This window comes from Psammomys obesus, unplaced genomic scaffold, assembly GCF_907164565.1.
Source record: "Psammomys obesus unplaced genomic scaffold, mPsaObe1.curated_primary_1811, whole genome shotgun sequence".
In the NCBI taxonomy this organism is placed as follows: domain Eukaryota; kingdom Metazoa; phylum Chordata; class Mammalia; order Rodentia; family Muridae; genus Psammomys; species Psammomys obesus.
The window spans coordinates 1,288,980-1,309,012 of NW_026592776.1; the positions used below are offsets into that span (position 1 = coordinate 1,288,980).

Below are 20,033 nucleotides of genomic sequence, written 5' to 3' on the forward strand. Positions count from 1 at the left end.
GTGCCTATAAGGGTAGTAAGCCAAGGAGAACTACCATACCAGGATTTAAACCGTCCTCTGGAATCTTTTCTCTCTAGGGTCTCTTCCAGGCTTTTTGTTCAGTTGCTGCAATACCAGTTCCTCCTCCAGCTCTGCTACATCTTAACAAGCTTCTTTGAGTTCCAGTGTAGTGAGGAATCCCCAGTGACAAGACACTTTAAAGATGAGAATGAGCATTTAAATGAGACTGCTAGCTCAAATCCCGAACTTAACTAAAGGCATCTTAGGTAGAGATGACTACTCTCTGGAAACGGAACACAAAAATTATAAAAGTAGCTGAATCAAATAAGTTTATTTCCTTTTCACATCACATTTACATTGTTTGGATATGTCATTACATCCACTTTGTTACTTTTGAAGCATTTTATGGTTATACATCACTGTACAATAAAACAAAATTGGAATCATAGGTGGTACAGAGAATCCAGCACCCCCTGATGGACTGGGAACTGACAGAGAGCTTATAGACTGGTTACAACTTCAAGGAGTGGATGCAAATACAATAGAAAAGGTAAATTTTAAACCAAAGTATTCCTATGACATTACTGAGAAGCTGCCTATCCATAGATTGAATCTTTGTTTCAGATTGTTGAAGAGGATTATACACTTTCTGATATTCTCAATGATATCACTAAGGAAGACCTAAGATCCCTCAGACTACGGTAAGAGCTTCCAAATAATTGGAATAGAATTTTTTTAATGTGAATCTTTAAGAAAAATGCTGCTTCCCCCAATCTTTGAAATACCTTTCCTATGAAATATCTTTCCTATGTCTTTATCAAACACAACTCATTTACAACTCATTTTCCCAGGTTCAGGTGGGGAGGCATGAGGCACGAGGCCTTTCCACACCTCTACACAGAGCCAAAAGCACCCCTATGGAACCGTTTCCACACAAAGACAACATACTTTTTCCCTTAGAGTTAGTTGGAGATTGCATTTGAAGAGTAGGTGGCTGGCTTAAGTTTGCTTTTCTCACGCAAACTCTTGTTTTGCAGCGGTGGTGTCCTCTGTAGGCTCTGGCAAGCAGTCTCCAAGCACAGAAGACAAACACAGGAGTCCCCACAGTGAGCTAAGCTGGGGGGATTGAGCAAATACTCTGCACCTGCCTATGGTTAAAGCTTCTATTTGTGTACGCACAGATCCGGCGTTTACAGGGAAAGACCCTTTGTTAATTTAACTCAAGCACAGAATTTTACCATATCCTTGTTTATAAATAAAATTGTATGTTGTATCAATCTTGACCTAGTATATTCAATTCTTAGGATTATATGTTTCCTTTAAAAAGTCAGCATAACTTATAGCAACTGCTGGAAAAAATAAAGCAATATTTTATAAGCTAGTGTAATACTTATATGTGAAAGGTAAAATGTGTGCCTTGCAGTAGAAGTACATGTTTCTTAAATGTTTAAATGGAGCAAATTAAATTATTTTACATTTGAAATGACTCTTAAAGTACCTTTATTTTATGTTGCCTTATTATACATACATAGCCTTATGATCGGCCATGATGTTCTGTGCCAACATGCCTTAGCCTCCACAATTGAGGCTATTCCTCAATTATTCCTGTTATTCCTATGTATGCCTCCATGAGGACATAGCTATGATCACATCACCAAGTGCCAGAGTTATTACTTTTAGTAACTGACGGAGGATATGATGAAGTAAGGTTATAATAGCTCTACATTACCCATTTCAAATCCTATACAAATCCATTACACTTATTCACATGAAAACACTGAGTAGAACAATGTATAAACTGCATGCAATTTGCTCTCCCTAAATTTACATGTTTTCAAGGCTTTTGTTGTCTTTAAAGTTGAGGACACAAAGTGTTCCTTACAGTGGATGAATACCCATCCATTGGATAGTCACCCATTAACTGACTGACTTAAACTTGATCCATTGATTGGCACCACGCACTTCAAAGGGAGGATCGCTGCTGTAGATGTGATAGCCTAGCTCCTCCAAGGGTGGCTCTGGATCAGCGGTGGCAAACTGGGCAGCATCCTCAATTTCTTTCCTCACTTCCACATCAATCTCCTAAACACCAGATTACAATGCAAGAGATTTTTCAATCAAGGGCAGTATGACTCTTCAACAGTTATAAAGATACCTTAGAGACAGCATATGAATTAAAAATGGAAAGTGTGTCTTTAGAGAAAAGGGAGAAATCCAATTTTTGTACAAATGTGATTAGTTACTTAGGCAGTGGCCTATCTTTTCAACTCCTTAATTAAATGTGGAGGCCAGAGTTGATATCAGGTATCGTCTTTCATTGCTCTCCACCTTTTTTTTTTCCTGATAGGACCTCTATCATTGAGGCCAGGGCTTATCAGTTTGGCCAGAATGCTCCAAGAATCTGTTTGTCTTTGCCTCTATCCCGGGCCAGGGTTGTATACATGCACCAATGTGCCCACTTTATGTGGATGCTGTAAATCCAGACTTGGGTCCTCATGCTTCTACATCAATTACTTTACCAACTGAGCCATCTCCTCTGCCCTGTAACTCTTAATTCTCAGCAGAAAGCCCCAAAATAGCCCTGTGAGACTTCAGAGCACTTTCTGAGCTTGAAAATCTCAACTGGTCACCAAACGGTGACATTTTGTGAGGTGTGGGAAACTGGTCACAGAGTACCCAACTTTAAAGCCAGCTTAAACCTCCTAGAGCAACTGTACCTTTAATTCTTCAACACTTGCGAGATTGCTGTTCACCATTCTATCCTTGAGAAGCATGATAGGGTCGCTCTTACTTCTTACTTCCTGGATTTCTTCTCGAGTGCGGTAACTATGGGAAAGGGAGATACACTGACAAATGCATAAAAACAGCGCCCATGGACTACACAGCTTACTGAAGTACAGGAGTATGTTTTTGAAAGAACAAGTTATTAGCAATGTCGCTATAGGAATAGCAGGGTGGCAGGCTCTTAGGTGTCTTTTATAGAAAGTTAATTCACTATAACTTTGCATTCTGACAAGGGAAGATTCACTTCTTGATCTGGAAGGCAGAGCCACCACTTCTACCTCTTTTAGCCTCAAATTTTCACATGGATAGGGTAAGGGGGCTAGCAATGGTGATAATTATATAGGTTCTGAAGCATCACAATACCTACAAAGCAGGAAATATATATGCCTTACCTTTCTGACTAAGACTCTAAGCAGGGTCACTAAGACTCCTAAGCAGGATGGCCAGCAAAATTTTGGACACAAAATTTCAGACTGATTACCTTTTCTTATATTGTACTTGAAAAAAACATAAGCAAAGGTTCTATGACAGGACAGATAATACATAAAACCATTTGCCAACATAATTTGTTCTGTCTTCCTTTAGTCTATTTATTAAAGGCTAAACTTTAAACTGACTTCTTTCAACTGTGTTAAGCCTGCTAATTCAGAATTACATGTTAAAGCTAAGTGAAAAAGGACAACTTAAACTTCTCTTGTGGCAGTTAGCCTTGCTCCCTACCAGTGAGATTTTGAAACTCTAGTCCTCTTCAGGTCGAATATGTCATGCCTGAATTTGGGGTAATACCTAAACTAAATGACCCCCCCCCCCAACAATTCTCTATCATCAGACCTGCCTTACATTTACTTCTACACTGCAATTCAGTTACATAATGTGCTTTTGAGAATTACTGCTCAAGTGGTTACCAGCAGTTAGGGAGGCAGAGGTAGGCAGATCAAGGCCAGCCTGGACAGCCAAGGCTATATAAAGAAACCCTGTCTTGAAAAAAAAATTCTGTTTAAGTGATATTCAGGCAGCTTTCGAACTAAGATTCAAGAGAACCACTTAATATCTGGTTTCAACAAAAGCCAATGTTGAGATACTGTACCATTTTGTTTAAGTTAGCCCAAAGGCAGCCCACCCACTGTGGAAACCACACTCAATATTCCTCATGACAGCAGGGCGCAGTGTCACACTCCTATAATCCCAGCACGAGGGGAGGCAGAGAGAGGCCAGCCTGGCCTCTACAGAGCAAGCCCAGGACAGTCAAGGCTATACAGAGAAACCCTGTCTCAAAAAAAAAAATAGCTTAAAGATTCTTCATGACTTACCTGACTCCAGGGTCACTCATACTATGTCCATGGTAACGATAAGTCTGTAGCTCCATTAAGATGGGCCCCTAAAACAGAACCATTAGTGATTAAGACCATGGGGGTGTACGCTGACAATCATGGACCTCAACTGGAGAACCCCCTTGACATTCAATACATTCTTATTCTATATATCTGAGTTGTCAAGAGTTTACTGGCTGGCTTTTTTTTTTCTTTTCTTTTTTGGCTTTATTGAGATGAGGTTTCTCTTTGTAGCCCTGGCTGTCCTGGAACTCATTCTGTAGAGCAGACTGTCCTTAAACTCTTGGAAATCTGCTTGCCTCTCTGCATCCCGAGTGATGGGAATAAAGGCAGGTGCTGCCACTGCATGACTTACTGGCTGATTCTCAACACCATGTTTCATCCTTCTCAATTTTACCAAAAAGTGACCTGCAGGGGCGTGTTTTCTGAGCTTGAAGAACAACTAGTTAAACTTTGCTACCTGAACCTCCCTTTAAGCCAGTCTCAGTGTTCTCCTTTCCCTGGGTGCCGTACACTGATGGGTAAAGCACCAAGACAGATTACATCTGAATGGCTACTATGTAGGTAAAATCACGCACTGTAGGGACTCCAAGTTTGATCATTTAAGGGGCTTACAGTTAACAGAGGAAGGGAACACATAACTAACCAAATCAAACAACAAATGACAAAACAATGATAAGTTTGATGTCAAAGTGAAAGAAGACAACGCAAGAATAAAGGAAAAACTGGAGTGTTTACCAGGCAAGCAAGCACGACCATGCTACCTCGCTAGACTTTGTATTAGAAAGCTCACTTTTAGTCATTACCCTAAAGCTACCCGGAAAAGCTTCTTTTAACTTTCACATGAATGTCATTATATAGAAATCTATTACCCCAGAGCCTATGAAAAGATGGCCAGACTTACCTTACCAGACCTACAATAGGCAGCTGCAAACTTTGTTGCTTCTCGGACACACAAAATATCCATTCCATCTACCTGTTAAGAAAGGCAGGAGAAGCAGAATGTCAATGAACTGTTCAAACCCATTTCACTTTTATTGTGGTGCTGAAGAATGGAATCCAGGGCCCACCACATGCTAGGCAATTGCTCTGCCACCGAGTCACACCTTCTGCCCTCCCATTCAACTTTTTTTTTTTTTCTGAGACAGGGTTTCTCTGTGAAACTGTGGCTGTCCTGGAGCTCACTCTGTGGACCAGACTGGATTTGAATCCACAGAAATCTACCTGCCTGTCTCCCGAGTGCTGGGATTAAAGGTGTGCTCCACCACCATGCGGCTTCCCATTGAACTTTTATATGATTTATTCAGGCATAAGCCGATGAGACCATAAAGCATCTAGCTGACAGGGTATGGCTGTCTACACTAAGGAACCTTACCCTCAGTCCAGGAATAAAATCTCCTCTTTTGTAGTAATCCGTACTGGCTGCTGCTCTCTCAACAGATGTACCCATGCCGTAGCGGTTATTCTCACAGATGAAAATACAAGGTAATTTCCACAATGCGGCCATATTGTAAGCTTCAAATATTTGACCCTGAAAATATTTTAAAAAATGTTCCAAGTGGTTTAACTTATTATTCCTCTAGACCTTTTCACTATTCCTAACAACTGTTGCTCTGCCTAACACAGAAAGCTTGCACAAAGGCTGGCCTTTATAAACCAACTTTCCGGTGGTGAGAGAAAGGAGCAGGTGTTGGCCATGGTAGGGAGATGTGGTTTATACTGTGTGACTCGTATACATGTTGGGAGACTACTAATACAGAATATACTGCAAAGAGGAAATGTGGAAAAACACTGAGCTACCAATTAGTTTTATGCTAACACTAAATCTGTCAGAGCCACTTGACCATCATAATCAGAGTGAAACAGCAGCATCAGAACCTGTCAAGAGGTAAGTCTCCCATCTGGCCATAAAACCAAATGTGAGTTTGCAGCCTGAAGTCCTATTTCAGTTAATACACAGTATGCCATTTCTTTCTAAATTCAAATACGACTAGTCACAACTTAGAAATTAAGAGATGTACTTACCTGATTAGCAGCGCCATCGCCATATAATGTCAAACAGACCTCATCTTTTCCATTGTACTTGCAGGCCAGAGCAATTCCTGCTCCCAGCGGCACCTAATATAAAGACCACCAAGAAAGGAACCAATAGAAGTTAATTGCAGTTAAAAATGCTCTTCAAATTTCAACTCCTGGAGAGAATCTGGCAAGCTAAACTATTGGTGGGAGTTTTCATTCCCAACCCTGTCACTATTCACAAACCCTGTGATTTTTCAAAACATGAATAAATAAATAGTTTCAACAAGGGCTCACATTTCTGCACCCAAAGATTTAACTACTGATCCAAAAAATAAAATGAAACCTAGGTATGTAATACATATAATAAAGCCTAGATATTGTTGTGTGCTCTTAATGTTTCACCTCTCATTAACTGATAAGAATGAGGACTCCTTATATTGATGAAAGTATGGCTTTTGATTTTTATTAGGCTAAGAGACACTTCGAAGTAGGCCCAGTGTTTGTTGGCAGTGTTAGTCAGAAAAAGGGCGGTTAGGTGATGAACGATTTACTTCATTGAACTATAAAAAGAAAGGTAAAGGGATAACTCTACTGCTACAGGCTCGTACTCATAAAACAGCCAAAAGAACTTTAAAACACTACCCACGTCTATTCATTACTAAAATGTTAAGAAGTACTTAAAGACAAACCAAACTCCCAAATTACTGAGAACCATAAGATGCCACAGGACCAAATCCATAAAGCATGTGTTCTTCCTTAGCTACCTGAGCTCCAACGATGCCATTGCCCCCATAGAAGTTCTTGGCATACATGTGCATTGATCCGCCTTTCCCTTTAGCACAGCCTCCTCTTCGTCCTAGAAATGGCAGCACACACATCCATGCATAAAAACCCGCCCACACCAAGCAATAGCCACCACACCAATTGTCTAAATACCCGTCCCTTCAAGAAAACATTCCTCTTAGTCTCCCTGTCTGTGATAAGGAAGGTTAGACCAGTGCCTGCTCTCTAATCACCCTGAGAGGTTAGCACAGAATTTGACATTGGTACATCAGTACTTGGTACTTCTATGCTGGTATAATTAGACTCAAAAAAGGAATATTAAACAGATATCTAGAATCTGCCTGCAAAGTACTTCAACCCAATTTACTTTCTCTGTTAGATTTCTGATGCCATGTTTCAGTGACAACAAACCTTATTCTGACTGTACAGGGCTATGATTTTTCAGTTTCATCTGAGGGGCCAGATGACCTCATAAATTGTTTATCTGAAGGCACAACAGAGGTGCCAGATTGCTCATTTCAAAAACAAAACTTTTTTTTTAACCACTAACTCCTAATGCTTAGCACGTTAATGAGAACTTCCTCCACTCACTATCCCTCTCTGTAAATCCCCAGCAAACCTGTCAGCTCTGCAAGAATTGCCCGGACTGGCAGGCCCCGAGTGAAGGTGAAGCCATGAGCTCGATAGGCTGTGATGAGATGGTCCGTGGGGTTTATGCCAGCCTCTAGGCCAACACAGCAGGCTTCCTGGAGTAAAGAGAACCATGAAGCAGTATCATTTCTCATTTTTTAATAAAAAGTTTCTATTAGAAACAATATAAAAAAAATTGGGCTAATAAATCCTGTCACTAGTAACCTAAAGAAAATGACTGTTTTGTTTTGTTTTTTTTTTTTTTTCCATCAAAAACAAAAAACAAACAAACACAAGTTAGAGGGTAAGGACCAAACCAGAAGCTATAACCAATCCATAAATGTGCTGTTTCCTTTAGCCTGGGCCTGTCTATGCGCAAGTTTTGGACTAAAGTGGGATGACCCATCCTAATATGGGTGACACCATCCCATAGGCTAGGATCCCAGACTGACTCAAAAAGGAGAAAGCAAGCAGCATTCAGCCCTCTGTGCTTCTTGAGTGCAGAGGCTATCTCAGCTCCTACAGTCATGCATTCACCAAGATGGACTGCACCTTCAAACTGTGTTCTAAAATAAACACTTCCTCATGTTGCTTCTGTTGCCTATTGTCACAAAAGGAACTGATACACCTATAAACAAAATAGCCCTTTCTCCCGAAGAACATAGAATTCTAGCAAATTTTAAAACAGTAAAATTCTAAGAGCAGATATAAAATTCAGAAATGCTAAGTCTAAATGAATTCTTAATCCTACACTTCATAGTGGGTCCTAGCATTCTAGTTTTTATTCTAAAATTCCTACTTCAAAACCTTCTGACCCAGAAAGTAGGGTAAAAAACAATAGAAACTATATTTAAGGCTAAGTGTGGTGGCTCATGCTTATCCTAGCACTGTGCAAGTTCCAGGAGTTTCAAGCCAACTTAGGCAGTGAGACCTAGTCTCAAAAATACAAAACAAAACCCCCCAAAAACAACAACAACAAAATGACTAAACTAAAGTGGGTGGGAGGGCAGACAGAGAGCTAACTCAGTGAATAAAGGAGTTAACTATCAAGCCTAAATCCCTGGAATCCATATGGTAGAAGAGAAGAGCCAGATCCCGCAAGCTGTGCTGTCGGTACCCACCACACACACACACACTCTTACACAGAGGGTGGCACATATATATGTACCCCACACACAACAAAGTAATTAAATAGTGCTTTTGTAAATTTCAAAAGGATAGGACGAGGAGAAGGAAAAGAGATGAGGGAAGAGGGACAAAGTAAAGAAAGAAACTTATGTAAACAGGCATAACATGGTTTTATAGCAGAGCTATCACCTACCTGGCCATCACACAAGTGACAGAAACCACGAATAATTTTCTGCTTATACAGCTGATCCGCCTTTAGCTCCATTCGGCGCACAGTCTGCATCATCCTGTAGTACTTCAGCCCATCCTCTCTGGTGAGCACTGTGGTTACTGGAGGGCCCTCTTCGAGCCGATGAAGGTCACATTTCTAAAGCAGGATAGGATGGTCACCGCCCAGTTACCACTCCACAAATACCACTGACCCATTCTATAGTCCTACTCCACACAAACAATAGACAACTTGAACAACAGAAAAGGAATGCGTGCCTCAGCAGTGCTTCAGGGATAATGTGTGAGCTGGATGTGGTGGAGCACATCATTAGTCCCAGGACTCCAGAGGCAGGTGGATCTCTATGACTTTGAGGCCAGCCAGGGATACACACAGAGAGAAACCCTCTCAGAAAAAAAAAAAAAAAAAAAGGATAATGTGTGATAGCACACACCTGTGATCTCATCACTTGAAAGGTGATTAGGAGGATCAGGAGTTCAAGGTTATCCCTTTGGTAGATAGGGGATTTTAGACTAAAGCAGGCTCTGTGAGACCCTCAAGTAAAACAAAACAGCACTTCAAAATGTTTCTGATTCCTTAAACGTCAGTGTTTCACTGATGTTGAAGAATATCCAGTACCACAGGTATATCCAATCTTTTCCTCAAGAAGGGCCATGTGCCGTGCTAGGATAGCTGTGGAGGCAACCCAACCTATTTGTAGATGATATGTCAGAATGTCAAGAGGTTGGACATCCCAACCAGAATATATTTTGAAAGCCTGTCTCTCTTAAGCTATCAAGTTCTTTTTGCTAAACTTCTCTGAAACCTTGATTCTGCAATATTTGAAAGAAAAGTGGCTCCACCGTCCAAGCACCAGTATATATACTCCTCTTGAAGGTGAAACTGCATCAGACTGTACATGTGCAAAAACTATTAACTAATAGAAGGTGAAGCACCACTTACCTTAATCTCAAATGTAGCATCATTTGCAAAATTACGGGAAGCTACTAGCACTCTGCTTGCCTGGAAAACAAACAAACAAAATGTAAAGTCATTAATTTCTTTGTGTGTGTGTGTGTGTGTTACTATCATGAATCCTTGCCTAAAGCATAGATTTAAAACACAGCCATATCACTATCTGAAGGCAAAAAAAAAAAAAAAAAAAGGCAAAATCCAAACCCATCCAACTTTGTTCTCAAAGAAATCAGTGAGAAAAATAACAATTAATGGCCAAACTGAAGAAGTTAGATTCTAGATTTTGTGTGGGCTTTTTAAAGTTCATTTGCAAAAAAACTATCCATCAACCCCTATCTAAGGCAAACTGCTTTTCTATGACATATATCTATGTGGGGGGAGGGGGGAGAACTATTCAAAATATGAGATAAATGCCATAGTGAGATAATGCTTGTTTAAGACAATAGCCATTCTATAACAGGAAAAGCCTAAATCCTGAAAGGCTCATCCTGAAGCCCCATAAGGGAAGAATGTTCTCATATCACAACTGAATAAATCTGCATACAACAAAAGCATTCTATATGATACCTAAGGTTCACATTAGACCACGAAACAGAATTATACTATTTTAGCCACTTTCTGCCACATTTTCACATACTTACAGGTAAACTAACATAATTTTGTTGTTTTGTTTTTGTTTTTTTGAGATAGGGTTTCTCTGTGTAGCCTTGGCTGTCCTGAACCAGGCTGGTTTCGATCTCAGAAATCAGACTGCCTCTACGTCCCTGAGAGATTGGAATTACAGGCGGCACCACCACGCCCAGTTTAGCATAGTTTGTTTTCCTGGAGAATTCAAGCATTTTTATCAGAACCCATAAAAAAAACACATTTGTCATGTAACACAATATTGACTATGATGAGGCGTTAAGATCAAGTGCTAGATATACCTCCTAGTGTATAAGGCAGCAGTGTTAACATCTGCTTATCTCTTTCCCATTGCTGGAATTCCAATCATGCAGCAGCTTCCATTTATCTATGGACAGGAGATAAGCTTAGACCCTCAGTAGAAGCCTAAAACTACCGGTAACAAATTCTTCGTGCAAAGTACTGTGATACCAAAGCAGCTCATCTGATAATAATCAAGATGCCTCTGGGTGATAAATAACCAGATGGGGAGTACAGAGTGGACACCTGGCCAAAGCTATTTGTATCTTAAACTGGACAGGGGCAAGATTGCATAATTCTAGTCAGAACAGCACACAGATTAAAACTCATGATTTCCTTTTTTTTTCCTCCCCTCCCTAGACAAGGTTTTTCTGTGTAGCCTTGGCTGTCCTGGACTAGTTTTGTGAACCAGGCTGGCCTCTAACTCACAGAGATCTGCCTGCCCCTGCCTCCCAAGTGCCTGGCTATCATGAATTCTTTCTTTCTGAACTTTTTGTTCAGTACTTTTAGACCACAACTCTACAAGTAACTGAAACTAGGAAAATCTGCAAAGCCATGGACACAAAGTGGGGGCAAACACAATATGGTAACTACTGCCCTCCTATCTGACAAAAGCAATGACACTACCCAAGAAAAAAAGCTAACTAAATTCTAGGAAGGGATGCTTCAGTTAAATCAGAGGTAGAGAGAATGTGTAAACATATCTATCTCAAAATGAAGAAAAACTAAACCTGAGACCAGCCAGGCAGCAAACAAATGGTGTAGGTTATTTTTTTTTTTGGGGGGGGTTGCAGTTAAAATTACTTTGTGGGGCCAGAAATAGCCACTGTATTGCAAAAATTCTCAGTGCAACTACAGCAACTATTTTGGAGAACAATCTAAAGCAGATACCAAACCAGCCAGGCATTGGTAGGAGAAAAAAGATAAGTTTATAGAGCAGGGCAATGATGGCACATGCCTTTATTCCTGTACCCAGGAGGTAGAGGCAGGGAGATATCTGTGAAGTCAAGGCCAGCCTGGTCTACACAGGGAATCCCTGTCTCAAAAAACCAAAATAACACAACAAATTCTCTTTAAATGGGATCACTGTTGGGTTTTCTTTTCTTGGGAGGGGTACTGGGGATTGAACATGATGGGACCTCACATATGCCAACTGCATGGTCTACTTCTGAACTACATTACAGCCCCCAATGAAATTCCTTTCACAGAGACCTTGAATAACTTATTCAATAAAATAAAATCTTGTAAGTACTTAAATACAGAATTATTTCAGCAAGAAGTATTTAAGAATTCTCAGAATGTACCAACATGAATTAAAAACCTTACCTAATAAGCAAAGACAAGGGGCTGGAGAGATGGCTCAGTGGTTAAGAGCACTAACTGCTCTTCCAGAGGACCCTGGTTCAATTCCACCCACATGGCAGATCACAACTGTCTGTAACTTCCCTTCCAAAATTGGTAATAAAAATTTCACAAAAGAAAGCACAATAAATACAAGCAATAGGGCAAAATAAAAATTTGAAATGCAGGTCAGTCTTACAGACTTTGAAAGCTTTCAACCTTATTTAAAAATAAAAGCACAATTTTATAAACCATTTCGAAGTTTCACATCCAAAACTGAGATGAGACAGAGGCAATCTTTAAGCCTGAGGTAAATCTTCATGTTTTCCTAATTTTTAGGGGAGGGGAAGAACTCAAAACACACAAAGGCCTCAGAGGAACACAGTAACACAGCCACCAAGAAGCAAGTACCTCATCTCCCCTCCCTGAACTGGGTATAACTTGGCCACCACAGCTCTGGTTACACAAGTTTGGCTAGTCACTGCTCACTACTTGTAAGCATCTTTTTGCAACGCTTAAATTAAATTTTTTAAAGTCTTTTCCCATATATAACATGAAAAACTAATACTCTCGAAGCTGTTTTGTGTTACACAGGCTGCAATAAAAAAGAAAATTGCAATTACTTAGAATTGCAAACTATGAAACGGTATATTCCAGAGTTTAGTATTCCACTGAGATTAAAGGTGGAACTTTTCAAAATTTTGAAAGGCTTCAAAAATGGGCCCTAATTAGCGTGTATGTAACTACATAATAACTATAGTCACAAAGAAAACTCTTAGCAGCCAAGCATAGTGGTGCATGCCTTTGATCCCAGCACTCAGAGGCAAAGCCAGCCATGGATCTCTGCGATTGGAAGCCAGCCTGATCAACTCTAAGTTGATCAACTCTAAGTTGATCAGGCTATAGCCAGAGCTAGTTAGACCCCTATAGAAAGAGACAGAAATACAAAGACAAAGCAACCTATTTCTCTTCTCATTAGCATACCGGATGTGGCCACACAAGATTTTAATGCAGGCACTCCGGAGGAAAAATAGAGAAGGCAAGGAGAGCTGAGTTCCAGGAATACACAGTGAAAGACCTTGTCTCAAAAACAAATACAAGACAAAACAAAAGCTAGAGAGTTTACACTATAACAAGAGAGAAAATAACTGGGTATTTTCTATGGTGACTTCAACTTTACAATCAATTTTTTTTCCTGCGTTAAAATTAATAAGGAAATGGTCAACAATTTTCAGACAAACTACAGTTAGCATGGAGTGTCTAAGAGTTCAGGGTGTTCCCAGCCTCCTAATGCCCTCTATACTCCAAAAGGTATAGCACTTGTCTTAAAAGCAGCAGGTATGGTATTTATTGATTTCAGATTCTATTCAAACTTCTTTAAACTTTCATTCTAGTAAGGTCTATTTTTTTTTTCTCCTTTGTACTGTGGGGAACAAAGCTTTTAGATTTCAGTTTTATTTCACGTCCAGTCTCCAAGCTCTATACAAATTCCCCTGCAACTAACAATTTCTGCACACAGGAAACTTGTTCGGACCAACTGAAAATGGATGATGCAGTGTGGCCGAATTCAGGGCATATACTAAGAACTCCATAAATATTGGCTATGTCACACACATATATAAAGACACGCTAAGTATGCTTTACTGCCGATTCAGCTTCAAACATGAATATAGCATTACTCAATCAAATGGTGTTTTTCCATTAATTAATGGAATTTCTAGAGAAGTACACTTTTGTTTTTCGAGACAGGGTTTCTCTGTGTAGCTTTGGCTGTCCTGGACTCGCTTTGTAGACCAGGCTGGCTTTGAACTTAGAGATCCATCTGCCTCTACCTCCCTGAGTGCCGGGGTTAAAGGCGCGCACCACCACGCCTGGCTAAGTAAGTACACTATAAACCTTTCCACAACCTCCCCAAACTAAGCACAACTGCATCAAATCCCGAGGAAATCAATAGAACCAGAATTACAAGTCAAAAGCCTGGTGCAGTTACATCAAGAGAAAGCAAGCACTGTGCGGCTACAGGTCAAAATGCTAAAAGCTTAGGTATTAGACACCTCTTAAAGCCAGGGCCATAAGTCAGTCTTAACCTCTAATCCCAACCCTCCGAGAATCATTGCCCTTTTCTTTCGCTACTTTGAACCCTAAGCCTCTGTGTGTATAAGGGTAAAGGCGGCTTCCTCTGGGTTACGCGCGGTTGCTCTAAAATTGACTGCCAAGAAAAAACTCAAGATGAGCAGGGAGTGGAGGAAGTTTGTTTTCGGTGAACTTGACCCCATCTGAACCCTATTCAGAACGGAACACAGGTGATCCACAAAAGCTCGCTCAGCTGTGCACCCGTACGTGCCAGGTGCCAGGCAGAAGTTAGTACACGTGCCGCTCCCCAACTCAAGACCATCCCACGAGGTAGCATTCCTAGTATCTCCATTACAGAGACGAGAAAACCGGGCCTGGAATAATTTCTAAAAATCTCTTTGCTTCTTGTCAGCACTTGGTAAACTCAAGACTAGTAAATGCTAAAGTCTGGGTGTGCACAAAACCTCCGACCCCCGGGAATGCGAGCCCTTTTATTTTGTCTTACGTGGCCTCTTGGCCAAGAGCAATGACAAGGAGAGTGGAAGTCAGAGGGAGTCCATAGAGGCTGGAGCAAACCCAAGCTCCGCCTCCCGGTGTCCCATAAGCAACGGGCAGTTCAGGGGCGCTGCTGGGGAGCCAGCGTGAAGCTCCGCCATCGCGGACTCGGGGAAAGGGGGCGGCGGCGACCCAAGCCCCTTCTTGAGCCGCTCGTCCCCCGGGCCGGTAGCCACAGACACACCGCGCGGAAGGCCCAAGCGAGTTCCATAGCTCACCCCGGCCACTCGGCGGCGCGCTCCGGGGACCCGGTCCGCCCTCTTCCCGCCCCACCTCAGGCCCGCTTGAGCCCCACCCCGGCCTCATGGGATCCTGCGACCTCACCGGCTTCTGCGAAGTGCCTGCCAACACGCGGGACACAGCAGCAAGCATCTTCCTCATGGAGTGCAGCACACACACACACACGGTGGCCGCGGCACCCGGGCACTCAAAAAGACTGGTTTGGGCGTCCCCAAGTCTCCTTGAGGCGACCTGAGGCGAGGCCACGCCCTAACGCGGTGACAAAGTCGAAACGACATCACGCGCCGCGCCAGTTGGTAGGTCAGTCAGAACGGTTGCTGGCGATGGCTCCGCCCACCTGAGTAACGGCGGCCCACTAAGAATTAACTAAAGAAGGGGCGGGGCTGTGGGCCCCTTCCGTTGCGGCACGGCTAGCCAATGAGGAGGCGGGAGCCTCGGGGCGCCTGCATGGGAAAGCGGTGACTCTGGGGAGGCCCTGGCATTCTTGAACGGTGCGCCACAAGCGAGCGGAGAAAGGAGTGAAGGCCGGTCGTGCAGTTTGCCCAGTCGGGCTGTTTGCCCAGTCGGTCTGGTGATGCAGCTTTGCAGCTTGGTTCCAGTCTACAGAAAAGTCATGGTGTCGGGCCTGAAAGACAGCCCGTCTGGTTTCTAGAAACGGTTCTGCCACTGTAAAATGCTGCCCTTGTTGACTTGGGTGAGAGTAAGAAAAATAGATTTAACGGTTAAATGTTGAATGTTGCTGGGTGTGTTTGTCATTCCTTCTCCAGGGAGGCTGAAGTATGAAGATAGCCAGAGTTGGAAGCCAGGCTACTTAGCGAGACTATCTCAAAAAGTAAAAATAAGTAAATAAAAGCAAATATTAACTGACCGTAGTAGTACAAGAGTTTAGCCTTAGCGCTTGTTTGTTCTTTGACTTTCTGTTAGCCTCTTTTCATGGGGAACTCAGTTACGAAAAAGCACCTCATCTGTCTCTTATGCTTGGGAAAAGACAGACTCCTGTATCTCCTGTGTGTCATTGTTAACCCAAACACTATAAAGATTAGGACATTATAAGAACAAGGGAGGATTTCTCAAAGTTGGGACTATTTTAGGCGCAGTTTATATTGACTTGACAAGTTTACATCAAATTATTACTGGATCAGAGAAATAGCGGTTGACTTTTCCACTCAAATGTCCAACATGGACTGGCCAGGTACCATTTCTATGAGAGCACTTGGGAACCGAGAATAAAAAGTACTCTAATATTTGAATTTATTATCTCTATGGCTAATGCAACATGGAAGGAGAAAGTGCCCAAATTTTTTACAAGTTCCTGAATATGCTTTGGCTGATTTCTCACCTCTCCCTGGAATCGGCAGCTTGAGTCCTGTTCTCTCATCCACAGGAAAGAAATAGCCTCAAATCCTTCACAAATTCACAGCTGCACAAGAGAAAGAAGCAGCATTTCCTTACAATAGAATTCCAATTAATTATTGTAAAAAGAATGCTGAAAATAATGGGGCACAGCCACTGGTACCTGTTATCCTGGTGCTGGAGAAGAAGAGACAGGAGGAACTCTGACACTTGCTGGTCAACCAGTCTAGCTGATTGGTAGTCTCCAGGATAAGGAAGAGACCCTGCCTCAGAAATTTTAAATGAAGAGTGACTGAGGAAACACCTGACATCAACCATTGACCTCGCCATGCATGTGGACACTCAAATATACGTGGACTGAGTGGGGGGGTGGGGGGGAGAATCACCACTTGGCAAAGACATAGTCACCACTGCAGGCAGGAATTATCAATAGAAGCTAAAACGAATGGCTGAAAAAAAATGAGAAACAAGACCTTTGCATTATCACAAAATATATTCCATCAAAAAAAATTATCACTACAAAGGTTAACGCCTTGGAGAAGGTGCCATGAAGAAAGAAGGGAACCAGTGTTTTAAAAACTAGAATTTTTTTTTCTTACACTCTTTTCTTTGCAAAAATTACAAAGCCAAGGCCATCAACATTGCTTAACAGGTAAAGACATTTGCCACCAAGTCTGAGGACATAAGTTCGGTCCCTTGGAGCCACATGTGGAAGGAGAGAACTGACACCAGCATTTTGTCCTTTGCTGCACATGCACACAAGTGCAGAAATTGAAAGGGAGAGATGCTTTGTGACACTGCAGTAAGTGGGAGCAGATTAGACCTGTGTTCATTAACTATGGGCTACGGTGGTATTTTGTGTGCTAGAACATGCACGAATGGGGCTTGCTCTATATAAGGCAGGTCAGAGAGACGAAGAAAAGATTACCCAAGATCTGAGAAAGAGAAAGTCTTGAGAAAGGAGGGCTCCTTCACCTTTGATGAAATTGGAAACAAGGGACTTTTTTTTTTTTTTTTCTAATCCCTCCCACAGAACTCACCAGTTTCTGGACATTTAAAGATACTGTATGTTAGGGTTTTCTTTTTTTATGTTTTTTACTTTTGCAAATCTCCTTCAAGTTCTTAATCAAGCTAAATTTTAGGCAAACCATGCTCTGTACAGCTTCAGGGATTGACCTAACTGGGGTGATGAGGGAAGGACAGAAACCCAGAAAAGCTGGATCAAGTGGGTTGTTCTCATTCTGATGGAGCTCACCCACTGCAGCAGCAGCCTGGAAACTCAGTGTGTTTATTTTTTCTACATCTGAAGCAAGGCAGTGGGTATAGTATATACAGATGAAAGAGGCCTAGGGCTATGGCATGCAGATGAACCAGGAGACAGGCTTAACTAATCTTGGTAGGAGGTCTCTTAGGGGAGCAGTCCTGGGCTACAGTCATCGAGGAGGAAGCTGTGGCTGACAACTGTCAACGTTTGCATTTCCACCAGAGAAGAGCTTGGCCTTCTCTGGGAGGGCTTTGCCACACACATGGGTCTGAGGCACTGGGGTTCTGAACATGGCTGTATTCATATTAACAACACATATTCATTCAGGGCTTATTCTGTGCTCTACAGTCCTTGACATGCTTCTGGTTTCCTTCTTGACACCTGTCCCCCACAAGAAAACAACACTCAAAACTGTCAGCATTCAGGACTGTCTTGAATGTGCTGGCACCATGCTGGTGGAAAAATTATGTCTAGAGACATTTATGATATAAGAGCTCTAAGAAGGTTTTGCCTATCCATAACACACAATAATATAAAATGGCAATAAAATGCAACAAACCAATATAATCATATATCAAGTTGCTGGCGTAACCTACAGAGAGAGAGACTTCAAGTTACTTATTACCAAGGGAAAGTGGCTATAGCTCCTCAGTGGGATAAATCCCTTTCCCTTACCATAAAAAAGTGTGGGGTTTTAATGCCCCTGTCTCACAATTCTTAAGGAGATCACAGATCCCACTGTGGAAAGACTTTAGAACATGGAGTCACATTGACACTGTTAACTCAAGCCATGGCTTTTCTGACTGACAGAAGATGAAGGGGCCTCAGTGCTTGTGAAATATTCCAGCCTCCAGTCCAAGAGAGGGATCTATTCAATCCTTGACGAGCTGAGGAGGATACAAACTTCCTGGTTGAAAAAAAAAAAAAGTACAGGAAATACACGTGGCTCTTACCCCTCACCAAAGAAGCTTTCTTTGGCAGCAGGTTCCCTAACAGAAATGTATAACTAATCAAAATGCAGAGAGCAACTGACTATCAGGTGCCCAGTCCCACTCCCAGTTGATAGTTCTGCAACACAATAGTCCCACACCTAAAGTTCCAGAAACATTGTAGATGAGGGGATAGAAAGATTCCAAAAGCCAGGAAATCAGGAAGTCTGTTAGGTGTGTCTTCTGGTTATGACAGGAGATCGGGAAGTCTGTTAGGTGTGTCTTTTAGATATGTCAGAAGATGGGGAAGTCTGTTAGGTGTGTTTTCTAGTGGCCCCCTGAACAAGACCTACACGCTGATAACCCCACTCAACAACCCAACTAGATTCGGGGATACATCCCTAGATGAAGAGCTGTATACAGGCAACGGATGACTGCTGAAAGAGACAGAATTAGTCTTTCCCAGGGATGGGTGCCCTAATCCGTTATCCAATAACCAATACCACGTGGCCAGCCTTAAAAACCTATACATTTGAATAGTACTAAATGAACTCAGCAGATTGTATTTATGTACTTTTCATATATGTATGTGTAACAATAATAAAGAAAAAGTGACCATAAATTTGAGAACTGGGGGCCATGAGAGTGGTTGGGGGGAGGGGAAAGGGTGGAATGATGTAATTACATTTTAATTAAAGTAAAAAAAATTATAGAATAAAAAACACCTTTTGAATGAAAAAAATGCAAGAACTTCTAAAGGACAGATGACCTAGTGTTTTACTACACAATGGACAATATTAAAACAAACAGGGAGCTGTCACGGGTGAAAAGGGGATTTATTAATCACATATGCTGGATGTGTCTCTCTTGCTCGATCACCTCAAACGAAAGGTGTCCTCAATGAATATTTACCAGCTACATTCGGCAAACACTGACTGGATGTTGGAAGGTGTTAAATACATTTAGCCACTCAAAAATGCTTTTAAACTGATTTTTGAAAGAGTCCTTGCCTTTTATAGATACATACTAGTGCAGTGGGGTTTATGCTTTGAATTTTTCTGTGGTGTTTGACAAGTGATCAACCAACCACCAAGCCATACTCAAGCTCCCACACACTGAAGATCCTGTGATGGTGATAAGATGTCCGAAGGAGCTTTAAAATACTGCAGTGATAGGAGAAACCCTGTTGCTTCAAACAGAAGCAACAAGATAAGCCACCACTCGATTGTTGTGATAGGTATGTAGCAGCCCGTGTCTGTATATGAATATGATTTTTTTTTCATTTACCAAAACATCAGACACCAATGATTAAACTGTTATCTTTAGCCAGCTTTAAAATTTTCATAGTCAGTTTTTTGGGCGCTTGCTATATACAGCACGCTGAAGCTGCTGAAGGATTTAGCCCATGCGATGGCTAACACTGCCTGACATTCCTTCTACCCCAGCCTTGTGTTTTGCTTTCTGAGACAGGGTTTCTCTGTGTAACCCTGGCCTTC

The 20,033-nt window shown here is 41.8% G+C and overlaps 2 protein-coding genes across 2 annotated transcripts in view; one reads left to right on the top strand and one right to left on the bottom strand.

The window, feature by feature from the left end:
- The window catches only part of Map3k15 (mitogen-activated protein kinase kinase kinase 15), a 160,257-nt gene extending 159,132 nt beyond the window's left edge, over nucleotides 1–1,125 (top strand). The window contains exons 24-26 of the mRNA XM_055615731.1: nucleotides 450–550; nucleotides 625–701; nucleotides 1,038–1,125. Coding sequence (XP_055471706.1) covers nucleotides 450–550; nucleotides 625–701; nucleotides 1,038–1,110 — 251 coding nt within the window. The 3' untranslated portion in view covers nucleotides 1,111–1,125. The remainder of the gene's footprint in view (nucleotides 1–449; nucleotides 551–624; nucleotides 702–1,037) is intronic.
- On the bottom strand, nucleotides 317–15,240 carry Pdha1 (pyruvate dehydrogenase E1 subunit alpha 1). Its single transcript, XM_055615726.1, has 11 exons — nucleotides 15,076–15,240; nucleotides 9,847–9,906; nucleotides 8,869–9,042; nucleotides 7,537–7,663; nucleotides 6,899–6,990; nucleotides 6,141–6,233; nucleotides 5,491–5,646; nucleotides 5,020–5,091; nucleotides 4,095–4,162; nucleotides 2,718–2,826; nucleotides 317–2,082 (listed from the first exon to the last, which is right to left on the bottom strand). Exons 1-11 carry the CDS (start codon nucleotides 15,130–15,132, stop codon nucleotides 1,918–1,920), a joined length of 1,173 nt encoding a protein of 390 aa, XP_055471701.1. The 5' UTR covers nucleotides 15,133–15,240; the 3' UTR covers nucleotides 317–1,917.
- Between the last annotated feature and the right edge of the window lie 4,793 nt (nucleotides 15,241–20,033).

Excerpts from the sequence above, each read along its gene's own strand:
- Pdha1 (XM_055615726.1), bottom strand. The coding sequence starts at position 15,132 with ATGAGGAAGATGCTTGCTGCTGTGTCCCGCGTGTTGGCAGGCACTTCG. Across the intron at positions 5,092-5,490 it reads ATTTTATTCCTGGACTGAGG|GTAGATGGAATGGATATTTT; the intron begins GTAAGGTTCCTT and ends CTTTCTTAACAG. Across the intron at positions 2,827-4,094 it reads ATGAGTGACCCTGGAGTCAG|TTACCGCACTCGAGAAGAAA; the intron begins GTAAGTCATGAA and ends CCTTTCCCATAG.